At 41.1% G+C, this 18,400-nt stretch overlaps 1 protein-coding gene across 2 annotated transcripts in view; it reads right to left on the bottom strand.

The window, feature by feature from the left end:
* LOC108248366 (adenylate cyclase type 1) overlaps positions 1–18,392 on the bottom strand; it is a 52,188-nt gene extending 33,796 nt beyond the window's left edge. Inside the window, exons 1-4 of one of the 2 annotated variants that reach the window (XM_017437105.3) lie at positions 17,772–18,392; positions 14,196–14,345; positions 9,694–9,812; positions 3,546–3,657 (exon numbers count right to left, since the gene is read on the bottom strand). In XM_017437105.3, the coding sequence (XP_017292594.1) occupies positions 3,546–3,657; positions 9,694–9,812; positions 14,196–14,345; positions 17,772–18,392 (1,002 nt within the window). The remainder of the gene's footprint in view (positions 1–3,545; positions 3,658–9,693; positions 9,813–14,195; positions 14,346–17,771) is intronic. The other variant, XM_017437104.3, reaches the window with a different exon arrangement.
* Between the last annotated feature and the right edge of the window lie 8 nt (positions 18,393–18,400).

The raw sequence follows: 18,400 nt of genomic DNA on the forward strand, positions 1-18,400 counted from the left end.
CTGTGGGTCTTTATAGTGACAGGAACAGGTGAAGCAGATGAAGGTGATTGTGTGGGCATGGCAACATGGGCGTGGCTTGGACTGTAGGACTGTGGAAAGTTAAGTGGCTGTGGCAAGAGGCGTGGCAGGAACAGATGGAGCTGTGACAGAAATGACTAATTACAGGTAAGTGTATTTAAAAATTGATCATTTGAAGATACAGAGGCAAAGTCCCATTAATATTAATGTTGAATATTAGCACAGAACAACTTAAAACCTTTTAAATTTGGCTTCTTTGAAGCTAAATGAAAGGGGCTCAAACAAAAATGAACAATAATACATCATTTTTTGAAGGTGAAGATGTGCTTTACTTCTCTCTAAAACCCCATATTTCTATTTCTCAAACTTGACTGCAATAGAAATGGCTAATTGAGAAGGAACCGTTTCTATTAAAGCTTTTTCTTCTATTAATCACAAATAAAACTTGTCTGTAACTATTTTCCCCACAAGAAAAACTAAGTTCAGCAGAATCCAGGGAAACAACAGTTGGAACTAAGTCATGACTCATAGTTTTGAACCACTTCCACATCTACCAGATGAACGTCTTCCTTTATCTGACAGATGACTGATGCTGCATCCCTGATCATGTAAATCAGAGATGTTGCTCGAGAAACCATGTGTTGTGTTTGTTGTTGAGGCCAACTCTAATTGCTCCGACATGCTCTTGAAGTAGAATCCCGCCCACACATTCCCAGACAGATCCTCCATTTGTCACAGTGCACATTGTGCGCAGAACTGGTGAGGATGACACAAGTACAAAAATAAACACACACCTCAGCAGCACACAAGAAAACGCAAACAGTTGCATGGTTACGTGCAGCACGGTATACTGTTCTTCCATTTAGTTTAATGCACATGGTTTCCTTTTGGTAAACTGTATCACTCACAGTCATCAGACTTTATAATGGCAAACCCGACAAAGCTTTGCCTGCAGTAAGGCTGACAGTACACACACACACACACACACACAGGATCATGACAACTGCAGAGAAGCAGTGATGAGAGCAGAGAAGATGGGGTGCTCTGGTTTTCTGCTCACGGGAGCAGAAAGATTTGGGCGTGGGAGGATATGAGAATTCAGAACGTGGATGATTATCCCTGCACAAGGAACAGATGTGTGTCTGTGTGTGTGTGTGTTCACTTTTGAGCATCAGTGTGAGGAGAAATGAGAAGCGTCAGCTGACAGAAAGACACGTCTCAGTGGGGGGGAAGGCGCCATTGCCTTCAGAGGCAAATCTGAGGTTTTAAATCTGCAGATCTTGAGGTCAGCACGTGTCCCCCAGTCGGACCTGATGGGTTCCTGTCGTCACCTGCTGCTGGTTGAGGGTTCGGTGTGTGTCTGATGCGGTTAAGTTTAGGTTGAGCCTTCAGGGAGTAGATGTGTCGTGCAGCGTACAACAGTCAGACAGGCGCAGCAGCTGTGATGGAGCTGGTTTGAAAGTGAATTTCTCTCTCTCTCCGGCTAACGCGACAAACTCTAAATCTCAATTAGGATGCAGCTGCTGCCGTGCACTCAGACGCGTGCATGCGGTATATACCCTGACAAGAGATTTTCATATTTTGCAGCACTAAAGCAGAAGATAGTGAGCCTTGTATCACCTCACATCTCGCTCTTTCTCCCCCTCAGTCGCTTTCTGTTAAGTCATAACTGATTCTGGGAAAGCAGAATTAACTGAACGGGAGTAATCCTGCTGATCATGTGACTTTATGTGTGTGTGCGTGGGAGTGTAAGCACGTTATAAAATAAAAGGGAACTGTCAGATCTTTTGGCCTTGTGACAGGACAGGTTAAGCACACTGAGCGGTTTAAAAACAAGAAAACTATTTTTGGTTCTCATAAACCATCTAACAGCGCTGTGGATAAAAATGGAACGTTGCAATCGTGAATTTATCTTTTAGAAAAATTTTGAGTTGAAGAAAAATACTAAACCAAAAACTGAGCTCTGAACTACCTACATCTTTAAATCTGGATAAGTTTTGTCTAAAAGTGAAAAGTCCCGGACATAACCCTAACCCTAACGCTCTCTCCAGCTCCTTCCGGGGGATCCCAAGGTGTTCCCAGGCCAGAGGAGATAATTGATCCCATCAGGGAGGTCTCCTTCTAGTGGGAGAAACCAGGAGCCAGACTAATCAAACACCTGAACCAAATTATCTGATTCCTTTGAATGCAAAGATGAAACTCCTCACCTGATTACTAAGGCTTAGTCTGGACGCAAAAGGAGGAAACTTATTTTAGCCTCTTGTATCTGGAATTTTGTTCTTTCAGTCATGAAATTAATCATGAGCTTTGCCTTAGTTTGTTCTTCACATAACAGACTGGAGGACCCTGCCGGCCTGGTGAAGGCCTTGTGTTCGAGCAGATGCTGAAACCATAAGAGACTTAAACTCGTTTAAGGATTAGCGTAAACATTAGACTCCAGGATAAGCCCCGCCTCTGTGACAGCTGTCTCCAGCATCTGAAGGACCAAACAGGACAAAGCAGGCTTGGAAAAAAAAAGTTTAGTTGGATTTTATGGTTTAACGTTTTAATTGATGGAGACAGGAATGTGTGTGTGGCTCGTGTCTGGCTGCAGATAACCTATCACTCCTGGAGAACCATGCTGCACAGGCTTACTGATGCACACTCACACAAGTCCCAGTAGTGTTTTATCACACACTAAAACAATCCACCTCCTCAGCATTTATCTTTCTGCTGCTTAAGAATCAGTTCTCTGGTCTCTCCTTCCTGACCTTCTTCCTCCTCCTCCTTGGCTACAGTGAACCTCTCCATCTTCACTTTAACATTTTGGATCAATACATATTCGGCTCGGCATAATAAATGAGCTCCCGGACTAAATAATACATTCAGTTTTTGCTGGAGGCGAAGAAACAGCAGCTGCCTCCCTCGCTGTGAGAGGAGCGTGACGGCTCGGTGGCATTATTTTAGAACAGAAAGTTACAGTTTCACACTTTTCCTTTGTCATCACCAAAACCAACAAATAAATCCACAACTTATAATATGCACAGGCAAAAGTTAGAAGATCTGTATCTTAATGAATAAATAGGAAAGTGTTGGTGAAGATTGTTTAAGGTTGTTGTGCCACTGAAAGGCAATAACTATATCTGTGTGTTCACAAGTCTGTTAGTAAAATATCTCATAACTCACTGGACATGAACCACAGTTTAATAAATAAACTTTGATAAGATCCAAACACCTACCAAACTTTACTTGGATTTTGCTTCATTCTCCCAAAATGCTAAAACTCAATGTTTGACATGATGATTGCTATGTTTATTGTGTTTTTAGTCTGTGGACTAGTGGACCAGAAAATTTATCAGATTACAAGATAAAAATCTGTGGATGTGTACTAAAACCTTAAAAATGGAGTAAAAATCTGCAGCGTAACAATGAGGCTGTAGCTGCATAATATTTCAAACCGGCTGGACATTCACGTTGCTGATTGTTTCTTTGCCTTATAATTTCCGTTGTGAAGCAGGTGAGTTATGAAGTTGAGTAAAAAAACTTACTGTGGCCAGCTCATCAAACTTCCCGAACAGTTCGTTGAGCAGCTTGACCAGTTCCTGAGCGGTACACTGAGAGGCCAAGCTGGTGAAACCCACGATGTCTGCAAACAGGATGCTGTCACGAGGGAAAGAAGATCTTAAAAGACAAAATAACTCATCCTGACAAGTGACAGTTAAAGGTGCAGATGCCTCAGCATGGAAGCACATTTACCTTTTCTCTTTATAATTTCTGTCATCAAACTACTTCCACATATTTAACTGTTCACATATCAGAACACTGAGCTCAATCAGGAATGGTGAGGTATGACTTTTAGGATTTATAACTTTATAACTATTTAACTTTCTAAAATTTATCCCAGAGAAAAGCATTAAACTCTCTTCAGCACACTGGCTGTAGTTTTGTCTTCTTTTGCTCCTTTTAACTTTTAGCTACTGTCTGGCTAACTTTATCTTTTAGCAACTGTTGTGCTGATTTTAGCTCTCAGCTGCAGCATTCAACTACAGTCGGGCTACTTTTAGCTTTCAGCTGTTTTAGATTTAACGATTTAACAAGTCAGTTAAAAGTGCATTCTTCTAACAAATGCCCTATAAGTCATTCAGGGCTCAATATTTTCACCAAATACTTTTAATTACTTTTAATTATTCGTCCAGCGGTGGGATTCTTGGTGTGAGCTGACCTAAAAGTCTAAGGCTGAAGAATAAAAATGGTCTGAACTATCTAAACTCTTTTTACTCCTACAAACCTTTCACTTCTTCTACAGTTCATCCGTTAAAACTTTTGCATTTTGTCACTTCACATTTTTACAAAAAGAAAGTAAAAATGTTGGCATTGGCGGCATTCCTGCAGAGATTTTGTTTGCTTCCTCTCACCGTTCTATTTGATGTTCTGCACTCTGCAGTGTTTTCCTGACCCTCCTGGAACGAAGCCGCCACAGGTAACACCGACACGAGTGTATCTGGCTAATGGTGATCAGCAGCGAAGCAAACAGCGAGTACTATAATCTAATCCTCGATAAGTGAAAGCGTCTTTCAGGCCAAGCACTAAATCAGTTACGGGGCTGAATTGCCTGCTGCTGGCGAGCTGATGTAGTGGATGAGCAAGGTGTTGAAAGCCACTTAGCCCCTCATTCATTTGCTCAGAGACAGCCCAGATGGCAGCAAAACAAGGTGTTATGGATCTTATTGACTCAGTAAAAATTCACCGCTCTCAGCGGAGCAGGATTTATTTCCATCTGACTCACAGATATTTAGACACCTCATCCTGACAAATACAGAACTGTGTGTGTTTTTTATGTATCTTTCTTTCCTGACCTCCTGCCGGGAAGGAAACAGTAACAGTTACAGCATCTCTGAAGGCTCCTAAATTCCTAACATGAGTAGTTCACAGAAAAAGTGTCAGTTTTACTGTAGAAATTTTCAACAAAGTGTAATGATTACACGGCAGCTTGTTTGTGATGTCATCTGTCAAGTGAGAAATAATTTCAGGGTTTTTTTGTACTTTTTGTGCATAGAGGGGGGAGGAACACCAAATCTTTTTTTATTTTTCCAAGATGAGGTAAAACTGACAAACCAAGCAGTGAGGATCACTACCTCACATTTTCTTCAAGGCATCAACCCGTCTGGTTTCAATCATAAAACAATCGCTTTCTAAATTTTACTGCATCATCATGAGTCTGCAATAATTTCCTACATCCTGACACTGAATTAATCTCTGTGTTCACTGCAGCAGTTGTCCAAAGGTGCGTTATGATGGGAGACAAAGTGGTTCCTTTTGTTGGATTTTATTTTGAATTATGGAACTTAAAATTAAATTTTTTACACTGGAGTCGTCATCAAATGTGAAGGGGACAGACATTTTTTAATATGTCTGAAATATCTAACACTGCATACATAATTTCTTCTGGTTGCAGCACTTGTAATCCAGGATGGAGCCTTTTTGCGCCTGGCTAATAGAACCCTGTCTCATCAGAACCGCTCAGCTCAGAAGGTCCCAGCGCTGTGGAAGACGTCATGCATTGTAAAAACGCCACGACCAAGTGGGTCTACAGACTACAGACCTGTGGCTTTGACATCTCACATCATTAAAACCCTGGAGAGAATCCTCCTGGACCAGCTACGACTGATGGTCTGAGCACATCTGGACCGGCTCCAGTCGACTGTCCTCCCTTCCCTGGTCACCTTCCACTGATTTCAGCTACACTTTTAGAAGTTTTCTGATGACTCTGCTGCAGTTGGATGCATCAAAGCGGGAGATTACTGCGCTGCGGTGGACAGCTTTGTCACGTGGTGTGAGCAGAACCACCTGGAGCTTAACGTGGCAAACACTAAGAAACTGGTGTTGGACTTACGGAGGACCAAGACACCCATGACTCCAGTTTTCTTCAGGAGGGTCACTGACACTGACAAGAAACTGGACTGGACCAAGAACACCGCTGCACTCTACAAGAAGGGACAGAGTTGTCTTTTTCTGAGACAGCTGCGCAGGTTCTAAAAAACAAGGTGGTTATTTAAAATCTTAGTTATAGAAAATTCACTTCTTGCACTCTTCCTCATGTGTTTTTACACTTTTAAATTTAAGTTACAGATTGATTAGAAGCCACCTTCTGAGCAAGTGGATAAAAGTTGTTTTTACAGTTGGGGTCAGAAGTTTCCATCCACTCATGGGCATGAATGTCACATCGATGTTAGGCTGTAATGATTTATTTGAACCGTTCTTTTTCCAGGGAGGGCTGATCATACAACATACAGTCATGGGTAAACGACAGCCCATCCTCTTCCAGTTCTAGGGTTGTATCAAAATAAAACCAATCTGTTTTTTTTTACCAGGTTCTAAAATTATTCAAATCTGACCTTGAGTGATAAGACATCAGCAACTTCAGCATCATTTATTAAAAGATTTAGGTGATTGTTTTTCCACATTTCAGCCTATGTGTACAAATTTCAACCTCTGCACCCAATCCTTGTTTTTAATTAAACACTTAGCATTCCTTGAAGGAATGCTTATCACTCACTGCTGGTTCTGCCAGAGTTTAAAACTAAAAATGCGAGATCCTGCATGTTTCTTAGCACTCAATATTTGTGTTGGGGATGACTCTCAGCTACTAACACACCAAGTTTTAGCTCACTAACTGTAAAATTGACCGATTCTAACCGATATAACCGATTTTGCTTTGGTTAACTTTGAGTTAGTCGTCTTGAATTGGGCTGACTTCATGAAACAATCCGTTGTGGATGTTGATTACTTTCTGAAAGTTTATTAAAATATGAGCTATTTTGCTAATACTACAGACACACACACATACAGATAAAGGGAAAACCATTATTGCCTTTGCCTTTGGCGGTAGGTAATAAAAATCATTGAAGTTATTTGTTGTATAATCATTCCACCGTGGAAAAAGAACGGTTCAGATAAATCGTTAACGGTCCAAATCAATATGATATACGAGCTCAGGATGAGAGGATGGAAACTTCTGACCGCAGCTGTAGATTTCATCCATTGTATCAGAACCATGCTGAAGAGAGACATCTAATCAATCCAGATGAATGTTCTAGCTGCAGCGTGAGGAGGGCCCTTGTTTCTGCATCGTGACTGTCGCTCTGCTCTTTTTGGCAGGTTGCTCAGGAGCCTGATGTATGCAAAGCCGGGATCACGACTGCTGCTCAACAGAAGAGCTCTGTTGTGTGATTTTTTTCTTTGAATGGTGCTGTGCTGCAGGTCATGCTGATGTGTGGTGGGTGAGGGGGCGAAGCTAAATGCGTGTGATCAAACGTTCTCTGGGCTGCATCAAAGGAGGTGGNGGGTTAGTGTCAAGCTTCCATGCGGCTAAATAAAACTGAATTTTTATATTTATTTTTGTGTGTGATTCTAGCAGGTCCCTGGAGACAAATCAGAGCTGCTTCACTGGGTGAAGGAACACGATATTTGGACGAACGCCGGTGCAGCAGCGATGCTCCCAGGTTTTTTCAGTGAATGTGGGAGTCGATCGGACAGAGGAGAAAAACTCAGACAGGCAGACAAAAAGTGGAGGACTGTCTCTTGACAGAAGTGCTGTTGATATGCTACCAGCACTCGACTCCTACACTAAGCAGCACTAATACACCTCTCCTCCTCTCTTTACTGCCTCACTGGAATGTAATCAGCTCAGAGTCAGGTCAGGTTCTCACACTGTCAGATTTTTTTCTGATGCTACAATTCACATGAAAAGACCAGGAAATATTGTGTTTTAATTAAAGGGGCAAATGCATAAGCACTGAGGTACTATTTGGCCATTATTCTTCTGTTTCCAGCCTGATTTTGGAGAAAAAAAACACTCAAAGAGCACAAACCTCTGCCGAGGCCATAGGGTCACTGAGGCTATTGAACTCTACGATCCGGATCACCACCAACATTTGATCCACTGGTTTTTTTGTGTGTGTGACTACCACAGTTTATTAGTTTTTACTGGAAACAAATCCTCCTTGGCCGAGGTAAATATGTCAAGACAAGCATCTAACAGAAAGTTAGACTTTACATGACAGAGCCAACATTTTGATATCTTTAACCACAGCTTAAGTTAAAATTTTTAATAAGATTTTTACCTCAGATTAATCAACTTAGAGTGTGATGATGCCACACATTAAGGTTTAGTTCACCCATTAACCTAACGAACATTTAAGCCAGTATCTCTCTGGGCTGCAACTGTTGGTGATGAATTTCGAACACCATTAGCAAGGACGTCTCCAAAATGTTTCAAAATGTTTTGCAATGGTTCTCCATTTCCCGGCAGGTCTCAGGGCCTCGCTGTCTCCTCTTGTAGGAATTCTGAACGTGTTTGCAAAATTTGCACGACAGACAGGTGCCTCAAACCCTCCTCAATTTATGCTCCGTGAGTCAGAAGGTTTGAGAAATAGGAGACAGCTGTGAGGGAACAGGACATTACAGGTCCACTGTGACCCGATTATTCTTGAGCTCTGCTGCAGCCTTCAGTGGGTCTGCTTTGTCCCCATCCAGGAGCTTCTCTGAGCTCCAGATTGCCTGATATCTGATGACAAAATGATTGCTGGACTGGAGGAAGTATGTGGTCCAGATTTCTCAGTTATCACTCATAACCATCGCACCACCGTTGCAGGACTTTCTCCCAACTGTCAAGCCTCCACTGCAAGTGTCAAAAATTCACTGTTTCGTCTCGAGACTGTCGTGCAAATATCGTGAATCGGTGGCGTGATCGATACTCTCCGTGAATTTTGTCCCAAATTTCAGCCCCAAGTTTATGGGACAATTGTGGTCATTTAAACATGTCAGTTTACCAAAATTCAAAGTGAATTTTTATTTTCTTGCAATTTTTGCTCCAACTAGTCGCCATCTGTCACAGCAAAGTGAGGTACAAGCTTCAGATAGACCAGAGGATCTTTGATGCATAAAGTTAAAGAGAAAAACACAAAACCAAAGAAAAGAAATCGGAAAACTCATGAAAGAAAAAGTACTGATTCAAGTCCCTAAATTGGTCTTAGGTTTAAGTCTTTTAATTCATCACTTTCTACCTTTGTTATTAACAATAAATGTTTGAACGATTGATCTCTGTCATTTAGTTTTAGTTTAAGACTCAGGATCTGCTTTAAAAACTTGCTTTTCTTGCTGATTCTACTCGCTGAAGCCTCCTGATGATGAAATTTATCTAATTTCAAGGAAATTCTCACAATGTAACTGCTGCCATTAAGCCTGCAACAATACGTTTTTGTTCACTTTTTGAGGAAACAGAAACATCTAACTTCAGTGTTTTCTCTTAATAAAACACCTAAAGGCTCACAATTTCCTTCACTTTTTGCTCTGTTTTTTTTTTTTTAGCTCATGCGGGGAAACATCTGGTTATTTTGCTTCACCAGACTTCAGCCAAAGTTTCTCAGCTTGAAGCATTTTGCAGGTTGATTTATTTCCCTCTGAGAACAGCTGCATCCTGAGCCTGACGATGCAGTGAACTTGCTTTTAAAGAAAAAACACCGACAGGAGGACAGGAGGAGGCGACAGCGCTCCGTCCTTCTCCGACCGTTTAGCTCGGGTCCATCTGTGCTAATGACTAATCTGAATTCTTCTCCATCTATTTTGGACCGTAACGTCCCACCGGGATCAAAACGCTCCCCGCACACCTCCACAGTTGTCATGACACCCCCATACCTGACATTGTCATGACGCTGGATGTAGATCTTGTGAAAGATCCTCTCAGGAGGTTTCAGGAAGTCCTCCTTCATCTCCATAGCAACGTTTCTGGGGAGCAGGCTCATTAGCAGACGCTCCTGAGGAGGGAGACGTTAAAACAGAAGAGGAGGCAGAGTTAGGTCTTTAAACTGCTGAAGCTGAATGCAAAACATGCCTTCTTCTCTCACTGTCGACATGGAAATATATCTTTAAAATGTGAGAAAAAGAAACAGGAATTGGAGCTTTTGAGTGAGATTTTAGCAGCTTTTGCAAAAACAAACCTCCTTTAACCTTCTCTTTCTGTAATTGTTCCAAAATCTATGTTTTATATGTTTATTTTTCATGACTTTCTACACTTTAAGGGTTTAAGAAGTTTTGTTTAATGTCTTTTGTAAAGATTTCTGACGTTTATCCAAAAAAAAGGAGCGACAAAAACTAACTAACAAAGAATTACCATATAAAGTGTTCACATGTGCAACATGAAGTAATGGTTAGTTTGTGATTAGGAAAGCACATCTTATTTTGAAGCACTGCCTCTTTTTGTAACATTAACCAGTAGTTGTTAATCTAGTGTTCTTTAGATGCCAACAGCCTGGCATATTTTAATATTTTAATAAGATTGTTGTTTAAAAGAACATATTTATGCTCTGGGGTAAAGGGATGCCATTTATTCCCTTTTTTAAAATAAACCCTTGAGAATAAGTTGCTCCAATGTAAAAATAGTTGCTGTTTTAATAAAGCAATAAACCTCCTAAATGATTGTTTAATTCATGGGATCTGCTGCCTGAGGGGTCAGCAGTTTACAGGACATCTCTTTAGGCTTGTAAAAGATTAAAGTGATATTGATTTTTACTATTTCCAGTTGTAATAAAAATATAAATATGCTGCTGCAGATTCTCAGTCATCCAGGACATCCAGACCAAAACCTACTGGACCTTCTTTTTTATTTTATTCTTGAAGATGTTTCTTTTGTCAGCTTCTCAGTTCCAGACTGAAAAGTGAGGAGTTCTAAGTTTACAGTATAGTATGTTAATGTTTCTTTTCTTAATATAAGACCGATGATCTGTTAGCACTCAGAGGATGTGCTGTGAGAGACTCTCAGCTACTACCACATCAAATTTTAGCTCATTATCTGTAGAAATGAGTCATCCAGCTCTATTTGAGTCAAACACCAGTGAGTAGTGGGTCTTTAATTTCTCTAACTCCTGATCAGATCTTAGAAAAAGACTGGATGTTTGACCTAAAACAGACCCTGTCCTGAGGGGCCCTAAAACAACTCTGTGAAGGGTTGTTGAAAGGTCCTTTTGAGTCACCAGTGGAAGCATAAATAATACTGCTGTTTTGAAAACTTATGATAAAGTCGATTTAAGATTAAAGTTTGATTATGTAGTGAAATTAAATATCTGTATGGCTTCAATTCCCCGTCTCCAAAACAAGCGTATATGGGACGCATGGCTCAGAGTTTGAGGGACCGCACATTTTCCCGTCAAGTTTGTGTTTTATAGATCACAACCTTTGCATACGCAAGTTTCAGGCCCTGTTTTGTGCGTACGCCAGTTTTATAAATGAGACCCCTGCTGAGGTAACAACTAGGGACAGGTGAGAGTTGGCGGGGCAGAACACAGGGAAAGAACTGACACTCAGACATACACGAACAAAGGGATTTACAAACAAACCCTAACAGGAAACACTTGAAAATATGAACATAAAGACGGATCCTGCTCAAAGGATTCACTTAAAAATCAAACCCACAGACACAGTTTGGGCTCATTCTGCAGAAACTCTGTTCAGTCTCAACAGATCGGCTCTTTTATTTGTGGAAGGTCTCAGTCGCAGCAGCATGAAGCGCACTTGAAATTCTCCCAGGATGGCAGCTGGTTGTAAACGCACAGTGAGTCATCTGATGGCCGCGCTGAATAGCTGTTAAGAGGCAGAGTTACACTTCCATTCACAAAACTGTGAGAGGAAAATAAAAAAACTGATACTGGAGAGCAGCAGCCGTCTCACTTGCTGAGTGGGGAAAGTCTGAACACTCGCCTGTGAGCGCAGCTTTTATAGTTTACATGTCAGGCGCGCACATTATCAGGTTAAAGGTGGGGTTATTCAGATTAAATAATAGGCTCAATCCTGTCTCTTACACTTCTGTTTCCCAGCAGCTTTCTGAGTACGCATGAAGGATTTTTATTTTTCTGTCAGTTCCACCTTTATTTCACTGAGGATCTAAAGGTTTTTTAATGAAGCGCACGATTTCTATCTGAATAAAGAAATCACCTGGGTCAGCTTAAATTTCAAATATAGAGACCATCGCATTCTGACCTCACTATATCATAACAATAAGTCAGTAACCAAAAATTACATTAACATAGCATAAAGTATTTAGGAAATATTGTTAATAAACAGATTTTTGTGACTTTTGTCTTCAAACTGCCAGGCGGAAAAGGAACTTTTCTTTCCATAACCATCCCACAAACCACCTTCCTTAGTCTGAATGTGAAAAAAGGCCACCTTTCATGGTTTTCTATCATTTTGGAGAATAATTTAAGATCCTCCTGAATTGCTGAATAAATCTAAACCACAACATTTGATCTGCTGTTACGGAAATGAAATCTGTGGGTAACTTCTAAAAGCCTCTGAGAAAATAATGCTCCTCTTAAGAGTTTTGATTTAACTTTTGGAGTCAACCAGTTCAAGATGGCTGACCTTAGCAAGCACAAAAAGCACAGCTCTGTAAGTTTTATTGGTATCGGTAGTAGCTGAGAGGTATCCTCAATATACTCAGAGATTTAAATTTTACGATGAAAGGCAGCGGGTGATATGCAGTCTTTCAAGGAATGGTCAAAGCAGATAGAGAAGATCAGGGATGTCAGCTTGAATATGCTTTTCCACAATAATCTAATTTATTTGCTCCTTAATAAACTTCTTCTCCTGGAGTCATGGAGGAAAGAGTTTCTTTCCCAGATCGATTGAGTTCTTTGCTCAGATTGTTTTATTTCAGTAAGTCTGGCACCCAAAAGTCACACGATCTGCCTCTCCTGGTTTGCACAAATGAGGAGGAAGCTTCAAATTTCTTTTTGTCTCTGAGAACAGAACAGAGGAGCCGGTTTACGGCACAGACGCACCCGAAACAGCCTTCACTTGTTCAGGAATCAATACATCCGTCTCAAACACACCCCAGTGATAAACAGGGGTACATTTCAACCATCTGAAGGAGGATTATCAGGTTTGAGGTGTGTGCTCACAGGCACCACCTCAGAAACCTGGTTTTTGGTCGCTGATATCAGAAGTCGGAGTGTGTTTCTTCACCCAGATAAAGTGTAGCAGGAAAACCGTCTGCTTGGATAATTGCCTGTCAGGGGGGAGCCTGTTACTGCTGAGAGAAAACACAGCATATCGTCTCCTAATCTACGAAGAACAGGTGTCAAGTGAGCGCGTGGAGTCACTCGCATTGTGTCGAACGAAGGTAAGATGCGTACTAAGGCCTTTAATTATGGAACGCAGGTGGAGTGATAATGTTTTTGCTCGTGTTTGTCTGCCTGTAAGCTAAATATCTCAAGAACCGCGAGATGGATTTTAATGAAACTTTCATTAAAACAATCAGTGGATATACATCTACCACAGATTAAAGGTTGGCGTAAACTCGATTCAAGATGGCCGCCAAAGCCAACTGACTTTCCAAACACAAAAATTGCTACAACTCTGCCAATCTTACAGATTGTGATCTATAAATCAATGTGGCAGAAGCTAAGAATCCTCCAAAACACATACTCCAAACTCTACAGATTCCTCTACAGGATCTTTACTTTAAACCTTTGTTTTAAATGTTGACCTCAGTCTTGTTTGTCTGTTAGCAAAATATCTCATAAACCACTGGACCGATTTAAATTAAACTCTCAGGAAGTGACCATCGGCTTTACATCAACAACTAACAGACATTTGAAGTCAACCCAAATCAAGATGGCTGCCAAAGCTGATCTAATTTTGCCAACACAGACATGACAATATTTTACTGAAAACTACAGATAATGAGCTAGAATTTGGCATGGTAGTAGTTGAGAGTCATTCTCAACACATACTCTGAGCTCTAACTCCACTTGCAAGATGTAACTGTTTTGGCGGCGGGTGATAGGCATGTCTAATTTATACATGAGATCATTAATTTTCTTTTTCCCAAGTGATGGATGAGGTGGGTGCAGCCCAGAACAGAATGTTCCTGTGGGTTAAAGTTGCCTGGTTGTTGCGTAGGTAAATCATAGCATGTAGGTGTGTGCAGAGGGGGGAGGTGGATCGTGTGGCGACGGTGCATGCGCCTCAGTAATTGTTCTTTCCTTAAATAGCTGCTGTCATAGTTACTGTGCGCCTGTGGGCAAGTTGTTGGAATACATTTCCACCTGAAACCTTTCAAAACTTCTAAACTGACTGTGAAGTTTTGCACAGAGTGTGGCTCCTCAACACATTTGATGTGTCTCGTTCTCATGCCTCACCTGCTTCTCATTCTCGTCCTCCAGCCTCAGACGCTCCTCGATGCAGTTGCGGGCTTGCAGGAAGACCTTCCTCTGGGTGCGCTCGGTGAGAATCCTCACAAACACCCCGGACAAGTTGACGCTGGTGAAGAGCACCGCGTTGGCCATCAGCTGCACACAAACAGGAACAAACACGTCTGACAAAGCTGCATGTGGACCGGCACGTGTGACGGCACGATTAAATAATCAATCGAAAATCAGATGTTCTTTCTTGCATGATGCCCAATTTGCCATTCTGTATCTTTGACTCTGATAAAATCAGAGATTTAAGGTTATAGATTGCCTGTAAACACACAGCAGTGCACCTCAAACACTTTAATTATTTTTATGTGAGGGGTCAAGGGTCAAATTATCTCACAACAAACGTCAAATGATCAAGAGGGACTCTGTTTTTGTAACAACCCAAATCTCATAAAACACATTTTAGTCCTGATGGAACAGAACCAGACCTGGTTTTAATGCAGTGGTTCCTGAGGGCCCCAAGATCATCAAGATCCAGTCTTGACCTTTGACCTCAGATATTTCTCCAGATTCTTCAAATCTGTCGCTCATATTATGAACTGAAGATGATGGGATATTCTAAGTTGAAGAACATTATTTTTAAATTGTTCAACTATTTTTAGATCCACATTTTCTCAGACTGGTAAAACTCTGCCCATCTTTACTTCTGACAGATTCAGCCTCTAAAATGTTTTTTTAAATCTCCAGTCCTCTTACTGACCTGCTGCCAATAAACCTAATTAGTTACTAAATGCTCCTCCAGCTGTTTCTAATTCCACTTACGTTTACAGCCTTCTGTTGGCCCTGGAACAACTTCAGAGATGTTTTACTGCCATAAAATTTAAATTCAACCCTTTCCCCCCCCAAAAAAGGCACAATTTCTTAGTTTAAAATATGGGTTCATAAGATTTGCTATCTATCTATCTATCTATCTATCTATCTATCTATCTATCTATCTATCTATCTATCTATCTATCTATCTATCTATCTATCTATCTATCTATCTATCTATCTATCTATCTATCTATCTATCTATCTATCTATCTATCTATCTATCTATCTATCTATCTATCTATCTAATCTTTGTCATTCTTTCCTTTAGTCATATCTTGACAGTGTTTTATATTTTTTTCAAAAATGCAGAAAAACAGTATATACAGAAACTATCATAAAAAGGTAGAAAACCTTTGTTGCTTTAGCTCTACTCGAGTCATGTCATTTTAAAAGTTGATGTTTTCTCCTCAGGTCTTCCAAAAAAAGAAACAAAAAACAGTTCAAGAGACAAAAATATGTTCTTTTCCATTCTGGAACACAATGTTCCAGCTGGGAACAAGCATGCACCACTGATACTAAACCCTCAGCAGCACTGATACTGTATGTCTTCAAGATCAGAGCCACATGGAGGGCAAGGACCAATTTGTCAGGCATTAATTAATTAATCACCCACTTCCCAGGGTTTTACCTTTTGACATCAACGAGGAGAGATTTTAAGTTTTTCTTAGCGAGCCAAATCTAACAGATGTCTGAGATCACATGTCAGACAAAACTATGGCTTTCATTGTGTCTTATGGGATCGTAATGAGATGTATTAAGATTTGGCTTTCATTAATTTAGAAAATGTGCATTATTTATGTTACTATTTACTATTTCATGTTTTATGTAACTAACTGTATTTGAGTTCCTAACGCTTTTGAACCAAGTTGTGGCAAAAAGGACACTGAAGATGATTTAATCCAAGTTAGTGTCAGTTTGAAATGACCAGGTAACCTAACGTGCGTCTTTTTTGAGCTGTGAGGTGGACGTTGGAGTATCTAAATATATCAGCAAAGATCCAAACTATCCGAGGCAATAGAGCAGCAAGTTTCTGTTTTCCTGCATCTTAAACGTAAAATCAGACACAAAGAAGGTATTTCTGATCTAGATCAAATGCTGCAGTTTAGAAGAGTTTCCTCCAGTTTTCCAGATATGAAATGTGGGTCCGCACTCAGCGTCAACAAAACACTAGGCTGAATTAAAACAGGTGGAAGCTTGAGTCACATGACTGACCTACATTAGGCTGGTTGTAGTGTAAGTCAGTAAATAAATATGGATGGGAGGTTTAACATTTGACCTATTTTCAGTCACTTTGGCTCTTTAAACAAACAAACCTGGCTGCCAGTCACAACTGGTTCTTTTGTACTTTAAGTCCAAAGGACCATTTTAGTTACCTTATGGGTACATTTTGAGACTTTAACACTGGGTACAGAAATTAATATTTTATTTTTTTGTCATAAATCAAAGTTTTAGGGAAACTGACTCAGTGCATCAGATTAGTAGAAATGTGTTAACTATCATAAAAATGTTCTTCTTATTGCTGAATGATACACTATAAAAAAAGATATTTTGAACATTTCAATTCAACTTTACCCATGAAGATTAATAAACAATATTTTTGTTTTGAAATTTAATTGAAGATATCGGTTCTGCATTTCATCATTCAGGTCCACATTTCATTCTTTGTCTGGAGCGTCAAACAGAGAACCATAAGCCTCCATTCATACGGGTTAAGAATGCAGATTACTTAGTAAAAATGAACAACAGAAACTGTCATAAAACTTTTATTTGGGAAGGTTTTATGTTCATATCCTTTATGATTGATAACGAGGTGCAGATATTATGGAGCTACCAGGCTAGCCGAGCATTAGCCGAGTTTATCTGATCACAAACTGCAGCTTTGGGATAAGGTTCAAATTCTTGGATGTAATAAATGTTAATGTCCAAATGCTGTTTTTGTAAGTAATCTGTATTCTGATGCATTTTGTAACTTATGTCTCTTATATTTCAGTTAGATGTTTAAGCAAACAAGTTATAATTTCACCAATTAAATTATTGACACATTTTTAAAAACTGGTTTGACTTTATCTGATATAGGTGAGTGAATCCAAGTTTCAAATGTAGAAAAATGGTTAAAATTTTTTGTAAAGGTAGTAACTGAGTAACCAAACTAAAAAATTACCTAAAGTGAAATTCAACTAATTTATTTAACTGTTATGTAGTTGTTACATTTAGGCGAGTTTAACTAAAAATGCTGGCTTTAATCTACTTCAAATAAAATTATTTCAAATTGTTGCACCGATTTTATTGGTGAAACATCACCAGTTTGTTTTTACAGTGTAGTAGCTCTCTGCATTCCTGAAATCCTGACACCTTGCATGTCTAAAAACCTCAGGAACTAGCTGCATGTGTTGCTCACAGAGCAGGCGAGCTGCGTTGGAAACTCTGCGGGTTTCTATCCGGTTTCAGCACCGGTAGCTGGACAGCTCCTCATCTGTAATCTGCTGCGCAAAAAATCCACGAGCCTGTCTGCCGGTTTCCCGCCTCTACAACTTCTCTGTCCTGGAGCTAAAATCGATGCGGAGCTTTCTGTTAACCTTTTCTTCTCCAGGGGAAAGTTGCATGAGTAAAAACGAAGACCGCTTCACGCGCGCGGGAGGAAGAAAAGAAGCGTTCGGGGAAGTTTCCGAGCCTCTGGATCAGGACTGCAGGTGCAGCACTCACCGGTCTCCACAGTTTCGGTCTCCTCCCTGTGATGGACGTCGCTATGACAATAAAGTGGGACGCAGCCAGCATCACCCCGAACAGCACAGCCAGCAGCGTCCGCACGGGCAGCAGCACGTAAGCCACGAGGGTGACCAGCATGAGCTGCCACACTCCCTGCTCCGGGGCCGCGGCGGACACCGGCTGCGGCGAGCCGAGCGCCAACAGCGGGAACGGGCAGCAGAGCAGCGCGAAGGTGAAGCTGAAGAGCAGCGCCAGCTTCGCGATCTGCTGCAGCTGCGTCGCCTGCAGGTACTTGACGTTGGTGACGATGAAGAGCGACAGGAAGACCACGCAGTGCACCGGGTGCGAGCCCTTGGACAAGGTGAGCCGCGGGCTGGACAGCAGTTCCACCAGGGACAGCGACGACGCGGCTACGATGAGCACCGCCAGCGCCTTCAGCGTGGCGGTCTGCTCCAGCTTCAGGTTGTAGTTCTGGAAGAGAGCCTCCAGCTCCTGGCTGTTGAACTGGTCCTCGCAGGCGACGGCCCCCAGCGGCGGCCCGGCCGGGCAGTGACCCTTCCTTCGCCGCGTCTTGACTCTGTCGAACGGCATCTCCTCCATGACGGTCCGGCCATTCATGAAGCGGG

This window comes from Kryptolebias marmoratus, linkage group LG24 (assembly GCF_001649575.2).
Source record: "Kryptolebias marmoratus isolate JLee-2015 linkage group LG24, ASM164957v2, whole genome shotgun sequence".
Classification (NCBI taxonomy): Eukaryota; Metazoa; Chordata; class Actinopteri; order Cyprinodontiformes; family Rivulidae; genus Kryptolebias; species Kryptolebias marmoratus.